The 23,860-nt window shown below is 37.5% G+C and overlaps 2 protein-coding genes across 2 annotated transcripts in view; one reads left to right on the forward strand and one right to left on the reverse strand.

Moving 5' to 3' along the window:
* The window catches only part of LOC123871441 (flotillin-2), a 229,410-nt gene that overhangs the window by 193,194 nt on the left and 12,356 nt on the right, over positions 1–23,860 (reverse strand). The gene's annotated exons all lie outside the window — the stretch shown is intronic.
* Positions 11,146–23,835, forward strand: LOC123871429 (glucose dehydrogenase [FAD, quinone]-like). Its single transcript, XM_045915232.1, has 5 exons — positions 11,146–11,778; positions 15,881–16,108; positions 16,891–17,023; positions 21,369–21,488; positions 22,573–23,835. The coding sequence occupies exons 1-5, from the start codon at positions 11,520–11,522 to the stop codon at positions 23,822–23,824; spliced, it is 1,992 nt and encodes a 663-aa protein (XP_045771188.1). The 5' UTR covers positions 11,146–11,519; the 3' UTR covers positions 23,825–23,835.

Genomic DNA, 23,860 nt, shown 5'->3' on the forward strand with positions numbered 1-23,860 from the left:
GTCGACAGTGCGTAATCTAATTAGAGTCATCTAATGATCAGTCAATTTTGTATGGAATTGTAAAATCAGGAATTTAGTAATTTTTAAATATAAAAGTAGATGATGCCCGCGACTTCATCCGCGTGGATTTAGATTTTTAAAATCCCGTGGGTACCTACTCTTTGCTTTTTCGGGGTAAATGGTTGCCTGTGTGAATTTCCGGGACGCAAGCTACCTCTGTACCAAATTTCATATAAATCGGTTAAGCGAATGGGCCTTTAAGATTCCCGTGGAAACTCACTCTTTTATTTTCCGGGATAAAAATGTCGGTCCCAGGATGTAAGCTAATTCTGTACCAAATTTCATAAAAATTGGTTAAACTGTTGGGCCGTGAAAAGCTAGTAGACAGACAGACAGGCAGATACACTTTCGCATTTATAATATTAGTATGGAACTCAATGTAAGGGTTTGTTCAAACCGAAATTGAACTTCATATTTACTACCGGTTCTAAAACCAAATTCTATTGAGAAGAGTCGCCAAGCAACTCGGTTTCTTGCCGGCTACGTTTCCACAAAATCTTTCACATGGTGCTCAGGTTGTAATATTATATTTTCTGTTGCATGCAGCAAGGCCAACTATTTTTAACCCCCGACCCAAAAAGAGGGATATTATAAGTTTGAGGTGTGTATCTGTGTATCTGTCTGTGGCATCGTAGCGCCTAAACGAATGAACCGATTTTAATTTAGTTTTTTTTTTGTTTGAAAGGTGGCTTGATCGAGGGTGTTCTTAGCTATCATCCAAGAAAATCGGTTCAGCCGTTTGAAAGTTATCAGCTTTTTTCTAGTTACTGTAACCTTCACTTGTCGGGGGTGTTTTAAATTTTTAATTTACACTTGTTATTCAATGAGTAATACAGGCAGCGTTAGCCTTTGCTCTCGATACCACGATAGGCGACTTTGCTTGGCAATTTATCCAACATGCATTTACGACAAAACTGATGATGTTTTCGCACCTATTCAGTACCTTAAATCCTAAGACTGTGTAATAGCATGTGGCAGATGTAATATTTTATACCCATTATCTTACCAACATAAGTTATCCCGTACGGTACGAAATCGAGATATATCTATAAAAGTTCAAAGGTAAACACTAATGTTATAAAGAAACTAGCCGATGCTCGCGGCTTCACCCGCGTGGATTTAGGTTTTTCGAAATCCCGTGGAAACTCTTTGATTTTCCGGGATAAAAAGTAGCCTATGTGCTAATCCAGGATATTATCTATCTCCATTCCAAATTTCAGCCAAATCCGTCTGGTAGTTTTTGCGTGAAGGAGTAACAAACACACACACACACACACACACACACACACACACACACACACACACACACACACACACACACACACACACACACACACACACACACACACACACACACACACACACACACACACACACACACACACACACACACACACACACACACACACACACACACACACACACACACACACACACACACACACACACACACACACACACACACACACACACACACACACACACACACACACACACACACACACACACACACACACACACACACACACACACACACACACACACACACACACACACACACACACACACACACACACACACACACACACACACACATACAAACTTTCGGCTTTATAATATTAGTGTGATGTGATACGTAAAGTTTGCGTTTAGTATTTTTACCAGACTGCGGCAAAGGCAAAAGGAAGAGTTATGATTTTAGCAGTCTATGTATGTATGTATGTATGTTTGTATCCAATTTTGAAGATTAATTTATTTGTAACTTTAATTGAGCTTTATAAAGTTAAGTTTGTTTTGTTTGAAATAATCTCTGGTTAAAGTGAAATGATTTCAAAAATTCTTTGACTGGTAACTCCCGGGCCAACTTTAAACAACCGCGGGTTTTAAGGACCGCATTTTCTCGCCGACTTTACCCAGTTTTGCACATCCAATTTTTTAATACGAGAAAGTTCTACGCTCACAAATCTAACGGGCTTCTAGCGACTTATCACTGGGCCACTGCAGCAGATGTGATCGCTGCTTCAATAACTTATTTTTTATCATAGCAATTGCGCACTAAACTGTTTTGTTCTATTGTTCCACGAAGAAATTTTAACTTATTTTTAGTTAAGTTTAGGTAAGGCCTACATTTTCTCGCCTAATTTGCTCGATCTTGTAGGTATATCCGATTTTTTATATCTATTGGTTCTAAGGTCTACGCTCAAGACATCTATAACCAGCACTTTTTCGAGCAGCCTGGAGATTTACAGTCAGAGGAGCATCTTGCAACTTTTCGCCGATTTCACGGACATAAACGCATGTCGTCCCTGCGTTGATAAGTTATTTTTTATCATAGCAATTGCGCACTAAACTGTTTTTAACCCCCGACCCAAAAAGAGGGGTGTTATAAGTTTGACGTGTGTATCTGTGTATCTGTGTGTCTGTGTATCTGTGTATCTGTGTATCTGTCTGTGGCATCATAGCGCCTAAACGAATGAACCGATTTTAATTTACTTTTTTTTGAGAGTGTTCTTAGCTATAATCCAAAAAAATTGGTTCAGCCGTTTAAAAGTTATCAGCTATTTTCTAGTTTTCTTGTAGAAAAGAAGGTTAGATAACCCTTAGGTTCATAATATTCAAGTGTCAATTGACAAATGTCAAGCTGTCAAGATGGACGTTGCCTAGATATACATAATTATTTATTTGAAAATGATTTGTCGGGGGTGTTGAAAATTTTTAATTTACACTTGTTATTTCTTCCTCGAATTATTTTTTTGCCGACCTTGCCCGGTATTGCACATCCGATTTTTTGTGCCTATTGGATCTTATCTAAGGCTACACTCACGACGTCTGTAACCAACGCTTTCTTGGGTGGCCTGGGGATTTAAAGATAGACGAGCTTCTGGTCGCTTATTGACGCAGTATCACGGTCTACGGACACTGGCCATGAATATGATCGCTACTTTGGTAAGATATTTTTTTATCATAGCAATGGCACACCAAACTGCTTTTGTTATATTGTTATTCGAAGTAACTCGCGGTGTTTTATTTGCGTACATTGATGTCCCAATTGATGCCATAGTAGGTATAAATTGATATTGAAGTTAATAATGGTGAGATTAATTATTTTAGCTCTAACATACGGATCAAATTGAAAATCCGCATCGATATGGGAATATTATACCTATTTTTAGATAAACGTGATACTGTGGTCTGTGGTGGTTCTTTGCGTATCCCAGCCCCACAATATTTAGCGCACAGTGACTGGCGTGTCCTATATGTCTTATTCTAATACAAGTGTAAATTAAAAATTTATAACACCCCCGACAAGTGAAGGTTACAGTAACTAGAAAAGACCGAAAAGACCTGATAACTTTCAAACGGCTGAACTGATTTTCTTGGACTATTCCGCGCCTACGATCTAAAGTAGGTATCTGAGTTTTCCAAAACATCATTTTCAAATAAATAATTATGTATTTAGGCAACGTCCATCGTGACAGTTTGACATTTGTCAATTGACATAATATTATGAACCTAACGGTTACCTATCTAACCTTCTTTTCTACAAGAAAACTAGAAAAGAGCTGATAACTCTTAAACGGCTGAACCAATTTTTTTGGATAATAGCTAAGAACACTCTCGATCAAGCCACCTTTCAAACAAAAAAAAGTAAATTAAAATCGGTTCATTCGTTTAGGCGCTACGATGCCACAGACAGATACACAGATACACAGATACACAGATACACAGATACACAGATACACAGACATACAGATACACAGATACACACGTCAAACTTATAACACCCCTCTTTTTGGGTCGGGGGTTAAAAATGTATAATCACACTAATATTATAAAGGCGAAAGTTTGTGTGTCTGTTTGTTACTCTTTCACAGAAAAACTTCTGGACGGATTTTTCTGGGAATGGAGACAGATAATATCCTAGATTAGGCCATAGGCTACTTTTTATCCCGGAAAATTAAACAGTTCCCACGAGATTTTTAAAAAACCTTTATCGAAATCGTGGGCATCAGCTAGTATATTTATAACTAGCTGATGCCCGCAGCTTCACCCGCGTGGATTGGTCAGATCCCCTGCAGCATCAGGATTGAGGAGTTGGACTCCAAATTTTTTATGAAACAATGTCGCAAAGTTCCTCTATCGATTAAAAAAGAAATGACGCAAATCGGTTCAGAAATCTCGGAGATTTCGGTGTACATAGGTAGAAAAACACAACTTCCTTTTTGAAAGTCGGTTAAAAAAGTAGCCTATGTTACGCCCTGGTCAATCCTCTACTTGCCTGTGAAAGTCCCGTCAAAATCGGTTCAGCCGTTCCAAAGATTAGCCTTTTCAAACAGACAGACAGACAGACAGACAGACAGACAGACATACAGACTGACAAAAATTTTAAAAACGTGTGATTCAGTTATGGTATCGTTCAAATAACCATATGAGCTTAATATGAGGTAGTTATTTCGAAATTACAGACAGACACTCCAATTTTATTTATTAGTATAGATTTATTCATCTTTTTGCCATGCTTGCATGCATGCTTATTAATGAATTTTGCTATCTTGTTGAACAAATAACTATTATCTACGCGAATGAAATCGTGGGCATCAGCTAGTACCTATATTTATAATTTATTCATCTTTTTGCCATGCTTGCATGCATGTTTACATTTTTGCATGCTTTCACTATACATGTGCACATGGTCACATGTATAGTGATAATATGTACACGTATAACGCAATTAAAATGAATATGAAAGGAAACTTATGCAAAATTTCAGCTTTCTAGATCCAAGGTTTTGGGCTGGGTGTAATGAGCCAGTTAAAAAGTGTGTCAGGACCTAATTTCTTTTTATAATACTGTAGAGATAATGATTTTTAACTACAGTACATTTAATAAAAAGCTTTACTACCTATAACTAATATGACATTTCCCTTTCCTTACTTACCCTAAGAAACTAAGAAAGGGTTTCTTATTGTTGTAAAGAGAAATACCAAGAGTCCTAGGCTCTACAATTTGAGTTATACGCTTGTAATACGTAGGAAACTAATTGTTTCAGTCAGTTGTTCCTTTTATACATAAAGCCGGCTCTACACTCGCACTACCGCCGACTCTAAAGTCGCGCCGTTATTTCACGCTGTGAATGTATGCCGCAATCCACGCGTGAACTGTGTCCCTCCACACTCTCAAATCTTCACAGTTGTGACTATGGACGACAACGACGTGATTTCTATGTGTGTAGATGAGTGTAGATGCGTTCACGTTCGCGCGCCGCAAACCCTTTGTTTGTTGCCCAAACCAAAAACCGACAATGATCGGGGAAAGGCGCGAAGCGCGAACGCGAAGGCGTGAACAACACCTACACTCGTGATTCGCAGTTGCCGCGGGCTTTCGCGGCCGTTCGCGCCGCGAGTGTAGAGCCCACTTAAGAGTTTACATTCTCGCTTAACTGATGGCTCTCGAAATAACATCCTACCTACGACGTATCTATAGTGTGAAAAAAATCCTAAAGAAATCTGCGGCACACTACGAAGGCCGTTTTGATGATTGTCCACTCATAAAGTTTTATTAAAATCGACAATAATGCATAAATTTTGAGAACGCATTCAGCATGCTCTATGTGTCAAATGTCATTAATTCAGGCGAGGTGATCATCGGCGTCGACGTGCCGGACGACCGTGTGAACACACTATCCGGTCTCGCCAATCCGATAAAAAGTAGATCCGACAAAACTTGACACCGTGACGTGAGCGGAAGGGTAACGGAACTTACTACGGTCCGTCTATTTTTATCACAAAACTATACTTAGATATTTTAGTAAAATTTTTACATAAGGAGAATACGAAAATTGACTTTTTGTAACCTTCTACATTTTTGGTATATATATTTGTACAAATTAGTCGATATTAGAGCTAATTTCTTAAACTGGACCCTTTCAAGTACTTTATCGTATTAGTTTTGCGAAAAACCAAATTAAATTTGAATTTCGCGGGCAGACACGTCGCATCCACCTTAATTATTATTACTTCTATGTTTCTGACCTAAATAAATAATTGCAAATTGGAAGAAAAATGATTGTTTGAGGTTGACTGGTTATTGTGAAATAAGCTGTCTCAAAAATGTGGGCGTTTGTACTATTTGACCCAGAACCCCAAGGTTGCGGAGGAGAGATAGTACTACTGTACTAGCCGATGCCCGCGACTTCGGCCTCGTGGATTTTGGTTAGTGAAATCCCTTTCAGGACTTTGTTGGTCCGCCCCTTGATTAACCCCATGATGTAATCTAGTTAATAATAATTTAATTTAACAGTTATAATAAGTCTTTTGATGACCCCGTTAAAAACTACGACATTACTCGATACTATATTACAACTACGATATTATACTAAAAAATCTATTTTTTTACAACTCAGCTCTACTTATATTAAAAGTAATAATGCAGAATACGGAAAAAACAGAAAGCATTACCATATGGCAGAAACAAATTAGAGATAAGTCGCGGCTAACGGCCGCGTGCGCGGACGTCCGAGAGACATCTCTCAAGACGACAGTGCAAACCTATCAGCCGCGTCTTTTGGACGCGTCCCATAGTGTGTTTCACGCTTTAGACTGCCTTCATCGCAGGTACTTACGATGCGCCTCTTTAAAAAAGTGCATGGATGAAATCCCAAGCATACGTTTAACAACGGTTGTAGGCTTCCGTACCCGAATGGTTCCAACGGGAACCTATTACTAAGACTCCACTGTCTGTCCATCTGTCCGTCCGTCCATCAGTCTGTCCGGGCTGGTTCGGCAGCGGGCTGTATCTCGTGAATCCTTATTAGGGAAATTTTTACAGAATGCGTATGTCTATTTGCGCTATAACAACAAATAATAATAATTCATTTCTAAATGGACGCCATGAAATTAAAAAATTAAAAAGTGTTATTTCTTGTACGATGGTACGGAACCCTTCGTGTGCGAGCCTGACTCGCACTTGACCAATTTTTCATTAAATCTAGTAGATAGGTAGTTAGGTACGGTTCGCAGAACATTAATATTTACGAAAACCATTCCATTAGTTCCTGTAGTTTCATATGCAATCAACTCGACCACTAATTGTAAATTTCCGGTGCCAGATGAATTTCTTAACGTAGTGCAATACCAAATAAATCAACCGAATGCGTATTAGTCTGCGGCCCAGCTGGGTGCGGGTGCGTCCTGCGGTCTGCGGAGCGGCCAACGTGTAGAACAAACTCTTTTAAATATTTACAAGAAAAAAAAACGCGCGGGTCGCGTCCTAATCGCAAGCGGGTGCCAAGCGGCATGGAGAGTATGGTATCGCACCCGCTGATCGCCCCGCAGGACGCACCCGCTCCCAGGTGGGCTGCAGGCTTAGGGATGATTTATGCTAGACCCCGAGCCGTGCCACGTTCGGGGCACGTCCGACGCGTAGACGATCCATGGATTGCAATTTTGTATGAAGAACGTAACACGGACGAGGCTCAGAAGACTCAGACATGGCACGACATGGCATCCTTTAGACTCACCCACAGACGGTACCGTACCTTGGAAGGACACATAAATTAAGTTGCTTTGGTTAAAATATGCGACTACCTCAAAAACCGTCCGTCTGTCCGTCCGTCATAGCTGCTTATTTCAGTAACTGGTCATTATCGACTTAAATTTGAAATAGTTTAAGAGAATACTAGCTCAAATGCTGGTGATGCACGTTTTTAAAACAGACTAAGTATAAAATAATTGTTATATGCTATGTACAAATTTAAAACGTAAAAATAAAACCGACTTCAAAAACCAAAAACACGAAAAAGTAGAAAATAATTTTTGTTTAGCTACACATGTAATGTACCTAGGTATGAAGTCGAGCGAGCATATAACAAAATTAGAAATCCAAGAGTGAAGCTCGCCCGACTTCATACCTAGGTACATTACATGTGTAGCTAAACAAAAATTATTTTCTACTTTTTCGTGTTTTTGGTTTTTGAAGTCGGTTTTATTTTTCTTTTGAAAATTTTTTATTTCACAATTTTTAGTGGCCCCACTGTACTATAATATGCTATGCCCAGTTAAAACCCTACTGTTTACTAAGCTATTACAGTGATCGCGAGCAATTTGCTCTTATCCATTGAGGAGTTCTGTTCTCCATCTCCGAAGATATTCATCAGATCTTCACCAAATTTATATGGGACCACCTGCACAGTATACCCTTTCAAACAAAAAAAAAATTTTCCAAATCGGTCCAGGGGTCTTTGAGTAATCGGGGAACATACATAAAAAATAAAAAAATAAAAAGATCCCGACGAATTGAGAACCTCCTCCTTTTTTGGAAGTCGGTTAAAAACGTGGGGCACACGCAAAACGGCTGAGAAATAAAAAAATCGATAGGCACAAGATATGCTCATGGTCTTATGAATATACGGCGATGTAGCGGTAACAACAAACAAGTTTCTATAAATGTGCCAAACAAGTTTACAGCTCTACCACTTTCTTTTTATTAAAATAAGGGTTCCTTGTTTACTACGGAACCCTTCAAAATATAAGAGACTAAGACAAAAACAAGGCACTAGCATGTACCGACAGGCTTGGGACTAGGAGACCCCAAGGCTTGCCTTCCCTGGGAGCCTCTCTATTAATCAGCCGGTTCGCGTTCACTGCTGGACACTGACTTCCCAAAAACGCGCTAACGAACACGTTCCTCCGGCTTCGTTACCCATTCTGTTTTCTTCTGTTACCTCGTTCAGATTCAAGAATAACAGCGCGATCAGGAACTTAGGGCTTTTGTGTTGGCGCTGCTCATCGAAAGTAGTGCCTATTACTGACCACACTGGGCAGGCTTGGTCAGCGCAGACCTAAGCTTTCCACATCACTGACGCGGCTACCCGTGAACGAACTATGCTATTTAGATCCTGGCAGTTTGGAATGATTATATCGTCATATTATCCTCCTTCGCTAATTGGGGCCAGGATGTGCAGGTGAGGACAGTTGGAGTGCTAAATACGTGTTCGCCGCCTGGGCTAAGGCCACGCGGGTTTACCGCCGGCATTAATAGGCCACCGGCAAAAGCCGCAGAAACTGGCAGAGGCGTCATTTGCATCTGCACCGCACAGTCGACTAACCTGACTCCCATGCTCGCAACTCATATTTTGCGCGGCCTGGTCACCGAGTTAGATACCCGCCGGCCTTGCCACCAGTATAGGCGGTGGCCATGCCGGCCGGCGGTAAAATGTATCGTAGCCTTATCTCGTAACAGACTTTAGCAATCCTCAGCCATTTGAAAAATTATAATTTCAGCAGCGTACTACTTGCATTTAATACTCGTAGGCGGTATTTTAGCACTCATCCAAACAGAAGCAGTATTTGTAACGATAGGCTTTGCGGTAAACGACCACGACGTGCAACGGCAATACGCGACACTTTCGCCTTTATTGAGCTAAAAAAAATTATACACGTTTTAATACTCCCTAAAGATTCCTTCTAAAAGGCAACAAAGAAAGAAAATTTTGAGAAAAGGACATTTTGAGAAGAAGCCATTATGTGCTGAGACGAACGATGTTAAAGCCTAAAAGAGTGGTTAGCACCCGTACTAGGAAACCCAGTGTTACGAGCACCATAGCTTTCCTTCGGATTCATAAAAAGTTAGACCGATGCTTTTTGTGATGTAGTCACGTAGAAGGAACGCAAGAAAGAAAACTTTTTTAATTGATCACTAGGTACAAGGAACCTTAATAGTAATTAAATTAATCTACATAGACTTATAAGTAAAATATACTGAATAAAGCGTCATGTGTGACCAAATATAGGTCTGCCTCAGCAGCAAGCTGCAGGGCAGCTTGTAGGTAAGTAAGATATGAATATAAAACTTGCAAAACAACTTTTTGTATGGTGTCGATGGGTAATAAATTCAAAATTGCCATGTCGATGAACTCACAAAAACATCACTTTGCCTTTTGTAGGGTAACTGGAAACAAACAGGCACAAAGATATCAAACTGAATATTTATATAAAAACTATTATGAAAGTCCTTACTAGATAAGGCTTCTTGGCAGAGAACCAAAAATTCGAGTATTCTCAAAATGTTTTCTTAATGCTCTCCTGGGGTGTTCCAAAGGCCAAAGACACTGCAAAGAGTACGACAACCTTTGGCAGAGTTGTTACTTGTCAAAATGGTATTTTCTGAAATAAAGGGTAAGTACTTACTTGACTTTTTATGAGCACAGGTTAAACTCGTTGAGTTGAAGAAACTAGGAATGACTTTTTCATCAATACATGCGAAAGTAGTTTTTTTTGTCTGTTGTTACCTTGCATTAATATTTATATTCATATTATAAGTATTTTGCATCCAAGAAATGGAGATGCCTACCATTAATGCCGCAAAATAAAAACTTAAAGCCACGAAGATCTGCAGTAGATCAGCGACATCGTCCGCGTCGATTAAATCAGAAGTTATCAAAGATTTTTTGCGATAAAGTTACTTATAATTTTTTTCTACATTGTACCTACTCGTTTACGCAGTTTTGTCTCCCACCTCAAGCAAAAAACATCTAGGGGTGGGAGACAAAATTGCATGAAGTCAAGGTGCTCGATATCGTTTTGGGTCACATTCCACCTAACTAATCTTATACATTATTTATGAACTTAATAATAAGCAATAAACCTATATTTTTCATTCTGACTGAATAATAAATAATGTATAATTTGCCTTTTATTCTTATTATTCCGATAAAGTTAGTTAGCTAAAATTAGTTTGAGCCTCCTATAACTATGATAAATTGTATTTATTAATTTATTTTTAATTTATTTTAACTCGTCTTATAATCACCAGTTAGTTATCTGCCTGACAGACTACATATTATAACATAAAATCAATAATAATTGACAAATAAAATATACAAAGTAAAAGGCAAAAATGTTCATGAAATTAAAATGCATGTGTACTATATAATATTATATCTATATACCAAACTAATATTGAGAAATTCTGGTAGGACTAAAAAATCTAAATTACCGCGGGCGATGTCGCAGGTTTTCGCTAGTCATTAATAAAAAAAAGGAAAGGCAAGAAGCCCCAAAACACGTTTTAAATCATAATTTGTTAATGTTATCGAAATTCAAGCGAAGTATAAAATTAAAAACTATGTCACTTTCATTTATGTTATTCTAGAGTACCGAAATATTTGCAAAGCGGCATAACTTTAAAAATCTAACGGGGCAAACGTTAACAGTTACTCAACACTTTTGTCAATCCGCGAAAGAACGATTTGGCGTTGTCGCGTGTGTATTTAATTGGGCTATTCGCGGTATTATGATAAGTCTACCGGCTGATAAAATGTAGCTTGACCAGATACTTAGCAAAGTCGCTGCAATCGCATTAAGTTGCCCCACCGCTGTGGAAGCCTCCACCAGTCGAGGCTTTTATATTTTAAATAAAACTCTGTACTTAATACATGTTTTGCCGCGTTGAAGTTAAAAATGAAGATCATATTTTTTTTCTTAATTTTTACCGTTTTGTACAACGTTTCAAGCACCGATAAAGAGGCTGCGGTAGAAGAGGACAATGGTGTTTATTATGATACGGGATCGTCGACAAGACGCAAAAGATTTTTTTGGAAAGACTTTCAAAGCCCTGTTATTGAAAACTTTTTGCATCTCACAGGGACTCCCTACAACAAGCAGAGCCTGACTAGCGATATTTTTAGTTTCCTACGAGATAGCTACCCTTTGCCTAAAGGTAAGGCTTGAATTGATTTTATTTTAGTTGTCATACTTCATACTAATATTATAAAGGCGAAAGTTTGTGTGTGTGTGTGTGTGTGTGTGTGTGTGTTTGTTACTCCTTCACGCAATAACCACTGGACGGATTTGGCTGAAATACGGAATGGAAATAGATAATATCCTGGATTAGCACATAGGCTACTTTTATCCCGGAAAATCGAGTATTTTGATGAGCGATCCAGGGAGAAGGGCATCTGGTACAGGACGATGCAGTCCCAACCATGGAGGTTTTGTTGGTTTGATAAATACAAAACCAGTCGATCAGACCTAATTACAGCTTTTAGGCTTCGCTCCGGACACATTCCTACTAATAAATTTGCCTTTCTCATGAAAAAGTCAGATTCTTCCAATTGCTCCACGTGTGGAGTAATTGAAGATATTTACCATGTGTTGTTGGAGTGTGTTCGGAATGAATCGTTTAGGTTAAGCTTATGTAATATTTTTGATTTAAATTTTAATATTTTTGATTGTGTTACGTTTCTTTCATTTCCTGCGTGTGATCAAGCTAAATTACTATATAAGTTAAGTAGAATATTTTTTAAGATTCGAAGTAAGTAAGTTAATGTAAGTGTGAAGTTGATTGTAAATAATAAAGCGACATAGTCACTTAGTGACTAAGCTTTTCAATAAAGAGTTAAAAAAAAAAAAAAAAAAAAAAAAAGAATTCTCACGGGATTTCGAAAAACCTATATGCACGCGGACGAAGTCGCGTTCTTCAGCTAGTGAATAAGGGCCACTTTCACCAAACTGGTTAATCAGGTTGAGTTTTTAGTATTGCTGTCAGTTTTAGTCCAGTCTATCCCAGGGTTCACAAGAAATTAAAAACCGGCCAAGTGTGAGTCAGACTCGCGCACCGAGGGTTTATTATACTTGCATAAAAATAAATAAAAATCTGTTTTAGAATGTAAAGCCCTTTCATATGATACCCCGCTTGGTATAGTTTGAAAATTGAAACACATTTTAATTATTTTTTTAATGATGTAACCACAAATTCGCGGTTTTGAGATTTATTCCTGTAGCTATCTGTGCTATAAAACCTACCTACCTGCCAAATTTCACGATTCTAGGACAACGGGAAGTACCCCATAGGTTTCTTGACAGAGAGACAGACATACAGACAGACAACAAAGTGATCCTATAAGAGTTCCATTTTTTTCTTTTGAGGTACGGAACCCTTATAAATGGTTCATAATTTGCCAAACGTTGTTTGTGGAGTGAATCTTTGGTATTTGTTTTTTGTGAATTAATCGGTCACCGTTCTAAAACCATCTTCGCATTATTATGTTTCTAATGAAACCGGTTTGGCGCACATCGGTTGGATGGTTTCAAAGTTTAATATAACGGGGATGGGTAGAAACGTTTTCAATTAACTTGCCAAATATAATATTTACCAAAAAGCCAAAAAGTCACGGAACGAGAGTTGTGTTATTTTTACAATCAAGACAAATCTAACGATACCCCATTTATCAAAATCGATCGATCGAATAGACAGTGCCATTGTTTTTGGTGCGTAGCGTGCGCCATCATGGTTTTCTTGTCAGTCCAGTGTCACTCCCACAAATAAGCCGAATCTAACGACACCCCCTTGTTCAAATTTACCGAATCGCTTAGGCTGCAGGCAACGCCAAATAATTTTTTTATTACATACACAGGTATATTCTGCTATAGTCCAAAGCCGAAATGCCGGCCCATTGTGATTGACCTGGGCAATCCTTAGGAATGCCTCGAACGCTTAGCCCAGAGCTTAAACTTCGGCTTCTGCCTAACGAGTTTTCAGGCCAATCAAGAAGTGCCTACCTTTTCTAGTCCAGACACAAATTAGTAAAATGGAGTTTCGGCTTTGGACGAGGCAATCCTGAATTATAAATAATATTTGAGTGTGTTCAGACTTTGCATATCACAATTAAGTAGACGTGCAGACTGAACACGATAATAATCTTATCGTGCGGGCCCGGCGACTGTATTTCAAAATGAGATATTTATTTATGCCAATTATGCAAAAAGAACAAATTAAATCTTATCGTAAAAGTAATCTTAACTTGCTTAATTTTTTTTAACTTTTAATGCTCATAAATTTCCGAATATTAAGAATTAGGTGTCCATATTTTTTTGTAAAAGAATTGTCAAACCAAGATCGGTCTAATTTTTAAAAGGATTAATAAAGGTTGTTTAACGCCAGAGCAACAACATTTCGACAATGCAGCAAGGTATAGTTTAATGGGAAAATTAATTTTGCAGCCAGCATTTGGCAGTCTATTTCATCCGGGACAACATCGTGCTTTAGTATTGATAAAAAATTTGTATTGATACAACAATCTGCCGACGATTCTGGCTATGTTTTAAATGGCATGCCTCAATGTCGCACTGTATTGCTTTGGTGTAAACAGCTTTAACAGTGTTGAATTTTAAATATAATCTTGAGTGTTCAGTGTTGAGTTTTCACAGTTTAAGTTTTTGCGTGCAGTCGGTTTTCGACGAGTTCCCTATCATTTGTTTCGGTCTGTTAGCACGTCTGCGTCAGGCGGCACCAAAAAATAAGCAACATGAAATACACAAGTCTATTGTTAAAGTTAAGGGTTAAGTGTAGGTAAGAAGTTAAGGGACCCTGAAATATGCTGCCCAAAGTGGCTTTTCTGGTAGTCAAAATTAATTGTAATGGTGTAACTTTAACCGCTTGATGTGAATTCGCACGAGAGCTTTAGCTCAACGCCGGGTTTCAACGCAACGCTTTTTTAACGCTCGTGCGAATTAGGGCTTAGATGACATCTAAGCCCTAAGCTAGTGTGCATCTAAGCCCTAATTCGCACGAGCGTTAAAAAAGCGTTGCGTTGAAACCCGGCGTTGAGCTGACAATGCAAAGTGCAAGAAAACAACTTGAAAGTTGTCTTCTACGTAGACGAGCAGAACCCAAAATTGCAGCTTATATGGATTAAAATTCACTAACTTTGCATTAATTTTAACTAATGTCCATCAGTCTGACGATTCATTTATTATTTTGTGAATTTTGTTATTTATTCCACAATGACCTTTATAAATATTCTTCGTGGATAAAAATACCAAGAAATACATATCTCAGATATCATGCTTATAAATAAAATCTAACAAACCTTTTCGCGCAATAACGTCGCGTAAATATTCGTGGATCATAATGGCCTGGACTTGTTACGAATCAGTAAAGCAAACAAATTAACAATTTTTTATTATTTTTTAATAGTTTTCTTTTTAATATGAACACACTTGTCACATCTGTGAAATAAACTGAATTAACACAAATTGAAAAAAAAAATCATTGATGATTGACATTAATACACTAGCACTCTCGAGCTGCGGCCTTTGGTGTTCCAGCAATACGTTATCGTGGAGCAGCAGAAGACTTTGAGAGAGTTTGCTCCTGGGTTTTTCTTTGATCATATTTCAAATGCAACTATTACTAATGGTTTCACGTTGGTGCATGTTTATTTGTTTACAAAAATAGCTACCTAGCTATTTTTGTACCAACCAGAAAATAAAAAAATAAATAAAAAATACCCGGTTTTATACAACCGGGTGGTAGGTACCACCCGGTTGTATAAAATCAACCGGGTGGTACCTACCACCCGGTTGATTTTATACAGATAAACAGAATATTTACCGTGTTAAACATAATTATTACATAATTATTATCCATTGTTGGACATAGGCCTCATCATACTGTGCACGCCATTTTTCCCAATGTTGAGCGGGCTTCGTCCAAATTTTTCCCGCAAGCTTGGCGATGTCGTCGGACTAACGGAATGGTTGTCTTGCAATGTTTTTTTTTCTGGTACGTGGATTCCATTCCAGTAGCAAACGGTTCCATCGGTCATCTGAGGTCCTACATACATGTCCTGCCCATGTCCATTTCAACCAAATTATTTTCAAAATAATGTCAAAGAAGAGTAGGTAGGTAGGTACTACCATAACAATGGTTGAGTATATCTACAATCTTCGTATGAATCGTCGAAGATGAATGGTATCTCAAAATATACGCCTTTGCTTATAGAAGAAATAATTTTCAAATATGTATCGACTAATTTCAGGACTGAAAGAGCCCTACTCCGAGTATGACTTTGTGATAATTGGCGCTGGATCAGCAGGATGCGCTTTGGCCTCACGTCTAACAAAAAATCGTAATGTAACCGTTCTGTTACTTGAAACTGGAAAACCGGAAATGATACTGACGGATATACCAGCTATTGCACCAAGTTTCCAGGCGACGGATTATGTTTGGCATTATTATATGGAACCTCAGCCTGGAGTCTGCATGGGTAAGCTATTATTTTACTCTGTAATTAATATGAAACAACTTTTTTTTAAATTTGATATCTGCAACAAAAGGTAAAACAAAGATAAAATATTTAATTTAGCATAATTATAAAAAAATATATAAATAATTATAATTTTATCAAAATACAGTTTATTTAACACTAATCATAATTCAGTTTTAATTCGGACACCTACCTACCTATTTCACAGCACAAATGAACAAAGGATATTAAATTAATTACGTTATTATATTACATCCAAAATATGAACAAAAACTCTCAAGTACTTACTTAGTCAAATATTTCGATTCATGGAATTAAACTGACCAGTGTCGATGGCCTTTCAAGAGAAGTTACCCTAGCGTGCTTCCCATACAACCATACAATCGTAGTTTAGTACTCATTTAAATATTAACCAATCAACTTAATGTTTATAGACAACGTTCTAGAAACCAATACATTCTTGTGGTTGTGGTTCCTACATGACCGTGGTTTGCCAGATTTCTGTTAAAACGTGTAGTTTCAAAGTTACACCAGCTCACAGATTTGTATTTAGATCTTTGATCCCCTGTAACTTTATACTATATCGATTTTTTTACAAAAATTAGAAAAACCCTAGACACAGGTATTTGTGCTATGAGCGAGATAAGCGCTTACAATATTTACAATTAGTATAGATATAATGCCATGCCATGTATAAAAGTAATAGCAGTCTCGCAGATTGCTAGAGCGAGCGAGTGAAATCCACGTTCTATTATAATCGCAAACAATTGCAATATTTACAGGAATGAACAACCAACGGTGTTTTTGGCCGCGGGGCAGAGCGATTGGTGGAACAAGCGTTGTAAATTACATGATTTATACCAGAGGCAGGCCAAGAGATTGGGACCGCATTGCTGAAGCCGGAAACTACGGCTGGTAAGTCAAAAGTCAAATCGTTCATTCAAAAGAAAAAAAAGATCCCGACGAATTGAGAACCTCCTCCTTTTTTGGAAGTCGGTTAAAAATACGTAACATAGAACACTTTTGAAGGTCGCTTGTTGGATTTGTAAGATAATGATATATGATATATATAATGGTGATAATTAATTCCGTAAACTTAAAACTAAAGCTACGATAGCTACCTCATAAACATAAGTGAAACGTAATTGCAACACAAAAAAATTTATAGTAGATATAAAAGTATAAAAAATAAAGGAGTCACGAGTCGACCACTAAATCACCTATTTGACGTATTTAAATGGGCGGTGAATGTTTAATTATTTAGCTCAAGCTGACGCCCTTGACTTTGTGCACGTGGATTTAGGTTTTCGAAAAGCCCGTGGGAACTCTTTGATTGTCCGGGATAAAAAGTAGCCTATCCGTGACTTTAACTACATCCATGCAAGAAATAACGCCGATCTGTTGCTCCGTTGCGACGTGATTGAAGGACCAACCAACAATCCAATAAAAACAAACAAACACACTTTCGCATTTATAATGTGATTAAATAAATTAAACAAGTCACAAACCACGAGCTTCAAAAAAATTCGTAAAATACGAAAATATTTACCGGGCCGGCCATATTATAATATGACTAAGTATCAAAATTAATGAGTTGTTACTGTAATAATTCGGCAGTTAGTAAATAGGTACTAACATAAAAACGTAAACGTAACAACATTTACAGTGACAGATGATAAAAAAGCAGTCAAGTGCGAGTCGGACTCGCACACGAAGGGTTCCATACCATCATACAAGGTATACCTAACACTTTTATGTAGAACACTGCAAGTTAATAACGGACTGTGCCATCTATATGTGATTTGGTAGATAAGTTTTTCGTAAACATATTTTAATTTTTTTGTGTGTGATATAAACACAAATTGACGGTTTTCGGGTTTTTTCCTTTACTCGTGCTATAAGACCTGCCTATATACCTACTTAAACACTTTTTTAAAACAACAGTTCTGACATCTTCGCTCAAAAATGAATTAAATTGCCAAAATAACTGTAGCTAGAAGAGCGTAGATTGCTTTGAATAAAATGTGTTATTTAACTAGACGATTAGCTTTATTAGGTACTAAAATTATGCGCTTAGTCATTATTTCCCATGCTTAATCATAGTTTTCGGTGAGCTTAAATTTAATTGGCGCTTGATTCAATATAACGTGAAAAACTCATCACCGATTATAAGTTAAATTAAACCGTGTAATTAATAGTAATTAATTTCTTTCTCTAGTTTGGTTCTTATTTAAATAGCAACGAACCAAAAACAACAAAATTTTGCAGACACGTTCTAGAAACTAATATTTTGTTTGTAATTTGTTAGATTTCCGAAAAATGCGTAAGTACTTATTTTCAAAGTCACACCAGCCTAAAAATTTGTATGTAGATATTTGACACCCTATAGCTTTAAAACTACATATTTCTACAGAAAGGACAACCAGAGACACAGTATTTGTTTATAGAACGTCTACAAAATTTAATCGAGTTTGATTGGTTAATATTGAAATGAGAACCAAATACGTTTGTATGGGAGGCGCTGGGGAGCGCACTAGGTTTACTTCGTTAAAAACCATCTGTACCTTTTTTTAAGTACCATAAGCCTTCTCGTCATTTCTATGCCATTAAGAAGTGTATGGCCAAGTGAACGGCAGGTTGAAAAATAGTGACAATGGCACGGTCTTATCAATTACTTCCTGTAAACTTGCGACAGAATCTAAATTGGAGACACTGACCAAGGTCAAACTAAAGTTATTATTTGATGACTACACGATGCCCGCAACTTTGTCCATGTGATTTAGGTTTTTCAAAAGTCCCGGGGGAAATCTGATTTTCTGGGACAAAAAGCCTATATGCTCATCTTCAAGATTCAGGCTATCTACTGTACCAAATTTATTGCCAATGTTTTCTAAAAACACTCTTTCGGGCTCATTCAGGTAGGAAAAGAAACTGTTGAACGAATTTTTGTAAAACATACGCCAATTACTCGAAATGTTCTCTTTATCATCAGACGTTAGATAATGTCCCATGAAAATGATTTTGTAAATACTGAAAGAAAAATCGTAATTTTTGGTATCAAAAATATTTTTATATCCAATATAAAGTATTCCTGTAAGTATACGTCGCCTACAGAACACACAATTGTTTTCGACCTCCTAATGTAGGGGGAACAACCTTGAAAGAATTAACACTCCTCCAAACTCTACGTGATTTGAGATCAAAATACGTTTGTTAGCCATATGTCACATCTTATTCAATAACTCGAATTATATATAGTAGTAAAATCTGAACACGTGTATAAAATATATCATGAGAAGATTATTATTAATTATTCCTTGAATAATATCGTATGATGCTTGACTTTTGTCTATTCGATTGAAAGTTAGTTTACAATTAGACTTTACTACTTACTACTTTACTTACTTAGTACTTTTAGTACTTTGCAATTAGACATTGTGAGGTCTACATCTCCTGAGGATGCTCCGGTGTCGGGGCGAAACGCGCGTCGAGTGGTGTTGGAATTTGTGTGGTGCTGCCTTCCATACAGATTTCGTTGGTTTAGCGGATTATAGCAAATTAAGCTTTTAAATCATCCTTGTATATCATGGACTTCCGCAAAATAACGCCTGATTCTATAATACATTTGAAAGTTAGTTCTTGACAGCGATTTCACCATGTAGTAAGATAGGTAAGTGATGATACAGTAAGATAAAAGCGGGCTAACTTGAAAGCGATTTGGCAGTTTTATAACCCCTAGTCGGTTTTTACATGTCATCGTACCGAAACGATAAACCGTTTGGCAATATGGCTTTGCCAGCAGGGTGGTAACTAGCCACGGCCAAAGCCCCCTACCAGACTAGACCACTAGAAATCATACATTTCATAGAATTACCCCTGTCGGGAATCAAATCCTTGACTTCCTATATTAAAGACCACAGCGCTCACCATTGCGCCATGCCATGGAGGTCGCCAAACCTTGAGGACCGCTACTCAAGCCCCAAATTAATTATACAAGGTGAGTCTTCATTAAGTGCAAATATGAAATATTATGAAACTAGGCTAGATTTTATCGACAGAAAATATAATGAAAATATTTTTTAAACTTACGAACCTTATTTTTTTTTGTATTAAACTATATTTGACGTTATTGCCTGCTATTTACAATTTATAACGATAGACCAATGTGTCCAAAACTACAAGATTTTCCTTACAAAGGGTCCACAGTTACTAATAAAAAAAATTTTTAAAATTATATTCCGTATAAATAGCATTAGGTATAATTGGTTAAAATTTTTTCACTCTATTTTTTTTGTGCACTTTATGAAAATTCACCTTGAGCAAAACGATAAAAAATGTGGATACCGTTAAGAAAACAAAACCGACTTCACGTACGTGTGCGTTTTGTTTTTTTCACAAAATTACGGGAACGTTTTCTGTTTTAGCAGTAATATCTCTTCAGTTGTATCTGTTCACAGCTGTATTCCATTAAGTTCCATATTACGATAATAAAAAAGTGAATATAACCTAATTAAAGGAGATTGTAAGAAATAATAAAAAAACAGGTCATATTGTGTTTGTAGGGCTCGCACACGAAGGGTTCCGTACCATACTACCAACGTACAAGATATAACACTTATAAGTGCAACTCTACAAGTTAATGACGGACAGCGCCATCTTCGTGTGAATTAAGTTAACTAATTAACGTAACCACAAAGTCACTGTTTTCGGATTTTTTCCTTTACTTTTGCTATCAGACCTATCTATCTGACAAACACATTCTGAGAGGACATGTCCCATTCTTAGTAGGGAGCTGACGATGGGTTGATCATGATGATGAAAAAATCGGTAGCAAAAATCGATGACATAATTAAAAATTTTAAAATATCAAATCAAATTTAAAAAATCAATAGAAAATAATACCAATAAAATATCAATTTACATTGTGCGTGAATAGGCAGCTTTTAGGTGAAGCATTGCGACAGAATAATAATAAATCGTTTATACATAATGGCAGAAGATCTATTAATTAATTATTATTGCTATTATAATTAAAGGTGGATAAAATAAAACTGTTTACCTTGAAATAATAAGTAATATGAATGAATGGAATATGATGTAATATGGACAAGTTTTCCATTCCCATTTCCTCAGCCTGTATGCGTCCACTGCTGGACATAGGTCTTTCCAAGAGCCACGTCACGTCAGGTCTTCAAATCATCGATACCGCAAAGGTTACCAATAAACAAGTTTATCAAACGTGAATCATTACTATTTCCAGGTCCTACAATGATATGCTAAAACACTACATCGAATTGGAAAAAGCTGATTTAAAAGGATATGAGAAGACACCACATAGAGGTCGTGACGGTGAGCTGCCTGTGGAGTTTGTTCCATTAAAGTAAGTATTATAAAAGTAACTATAGATGATTCCCGCGACTTCGTCAACGTGCATGTTTTTAGGGTTCCGTACCTTTATAGAATATTTATAGAATCACTTTGTTATTTGTCTGACCGTCTGTCGTGTCTGTAAGGAAAACCTATAGGGTACTTCCCGTTGACCTAGAATCATGAAATTTGGCAATATGCCTAGTTAAAAACCTACTGTTTACTGAGCTATTTACACTGATCGCGAGCGATTTACTCTTATCCATTGAGGAGTTCTGTTCTCCATCTCTGAAGATATTTATCAGATCTTCACAAAATTTATATGGGACCACCTGCAAAATATGTCCATTCTAACAAAAAAAAATCCAAATCAATCCAGGCGTCTTTGAGTAATCGGGGAACATACATTTAAAACAAGTGTAAATTAAAAATTTATAACACCCCCGACGATCCAAAGTATTTGAGTTTTCCAAAACATCATTTTCAAATAAATAATAATTATGTATTTAGGCAACGTCCATCTTGACAGCTTGACATTTGTCTATTGACAATATTATGAACCTAACGGTTATCTAACCTTCTTTTCTACAAGAAAACTAGAAAAGAGCTGATAACTCTTAAACGGCTGAACCAATTTTTTTAGATTATAGCTAAGAACACTCTCGATCAAGCCACCTTTCCAACAAAAAAAACTAAATTAAAATCGGTTCATTCGTTTAGGCGCTACGATGCCACAGACAGATACACAGATACACAGACACACAGATACACAGATACACACGTCAAACTTATAACACCCCTCTTTTTGGGTCGGGGGTTAAAAAAAGATTCCGATGAATTGAGAACCTCCTCCTTTTTTGTAGTCCGACGTCTTTGTTCTTGTGGTAAGTGCCGACCACGACGACTCGTCAACATAGGGCTCTAACTAACTAGGCCATTTCGGTTCGCTCCTTCGTCCCACACTTACCGCGCCTTCCTCTGTCTAGAGTATAAAGCTAAACGGTTCTCTGTACCTAATACCATATCCTTACGGTGCGCTAAAAATATATACATATATAGAAGTCTCCACCTATAAAATTTTATACTTCTCGTTACAGAACCCGCTTATCCGATGCATTCTTGGAAGCTGGTAAAATATTGGGACATCCAACAGTTGACTATAACGCACCAGAGCAGTTAGGTTTCGGTCGAGTTCAAGTCACAATCAGCCACGGTCGGAGATATAGCGCTGCCAAAGTATTTCTACATCGACATAAAAATAGACCTAACCTACATATCTTGCAAGACACTACAGCTACGAAAATATTAATTGATCCTGAAACGAAAATAGCATATGGTGTAGAATACGTACGAAATAATCTTCTCCATACTGTCTTAGTACGGAAGGAAGTTATAGTATCAGCCGGACCAATAGCGTCACCGCAACTTCTAATGCTGTCTGGTATCGGACCACAAGAGCATTTAAGGTCTATTGGAATACCGGTAATCCATAATCTTCCCGTGGGACGGAGATTATATGATCACATTACCTTTCCGGGGCTGACATTTACTTTAAATGTAACAGGCATATCCTTGATTGAAAATAGACTAGCGAATATACAGACTGCTGTTGGTTGGCTTCAACATGGCGATACAGCACTTGCTTCCCCTGGTGGAGTGGAAGGTATTGGCTATATAAAAACACCAGTTAGCGGCGATCCTGATTTATCGATTCCTGATATAGAGCTTATTAATATAGGCGGATCCATAGTCTCCGACGGTGGGCCAGGCGCAAGTAGAGCTGTCCGCAGAGGAATGAGAATATCTGAAAGCCTTTTCAACGAGGCGTATGGATCTATCGACGGAAAAGACACATGGAGTATATTTCCGATGTTACTACACCCTAAATCCTTCGGATATTTAGAGTTGAAAGACAGTAATCCTTTTAGTCATCCCCGTCTATACGGCAACTATTTAACAGATCCGAGAGATGTTGCAAATTTTGTAGCGGCTATTCGATACATTCAAGCCCTAGCAGCAACTGCTCCATTTCAACGTTACGGTGCCAGAATACATCCAGCTAAATTTAAGACGTGTCGAATGCATACATTCGATTCTGATGAATACTGGGAATGTGCAGTGCGCACTCTTACAGCAACCCTACATCACCAAATAGCCACATGCCGTATGGGGCCACAAGGAGACCAGTTAGCCGTCGTGGACCCTGAACTCAGAGTACATGGCATTAAGAGATTACGAGTAGCCGATTCAAGTATTTTACCACGTACTATATCAGCACATACTAATGCACCTGCAATGGTTATAGGCTTAAAAGCAGCGAAGCTTATAAAACTTACATGGAACATTTAAGTAGTAATAAATATTATTATTTATATCTAAGTAGTC

The sequence above is a fragment of the Maniola jurtina genome, chromosome 13, assembly GCF_905333055.1.
Source record: "Maniola jurtina chromosome 13, ilManJurt1.1, whole genome shotgun sequence".
NCBI lineage: Eukaryota > Metazoa > Arthropoda > Insecta > Lepidoptera > Nymphalidae > Maniola > Maniola jurtina.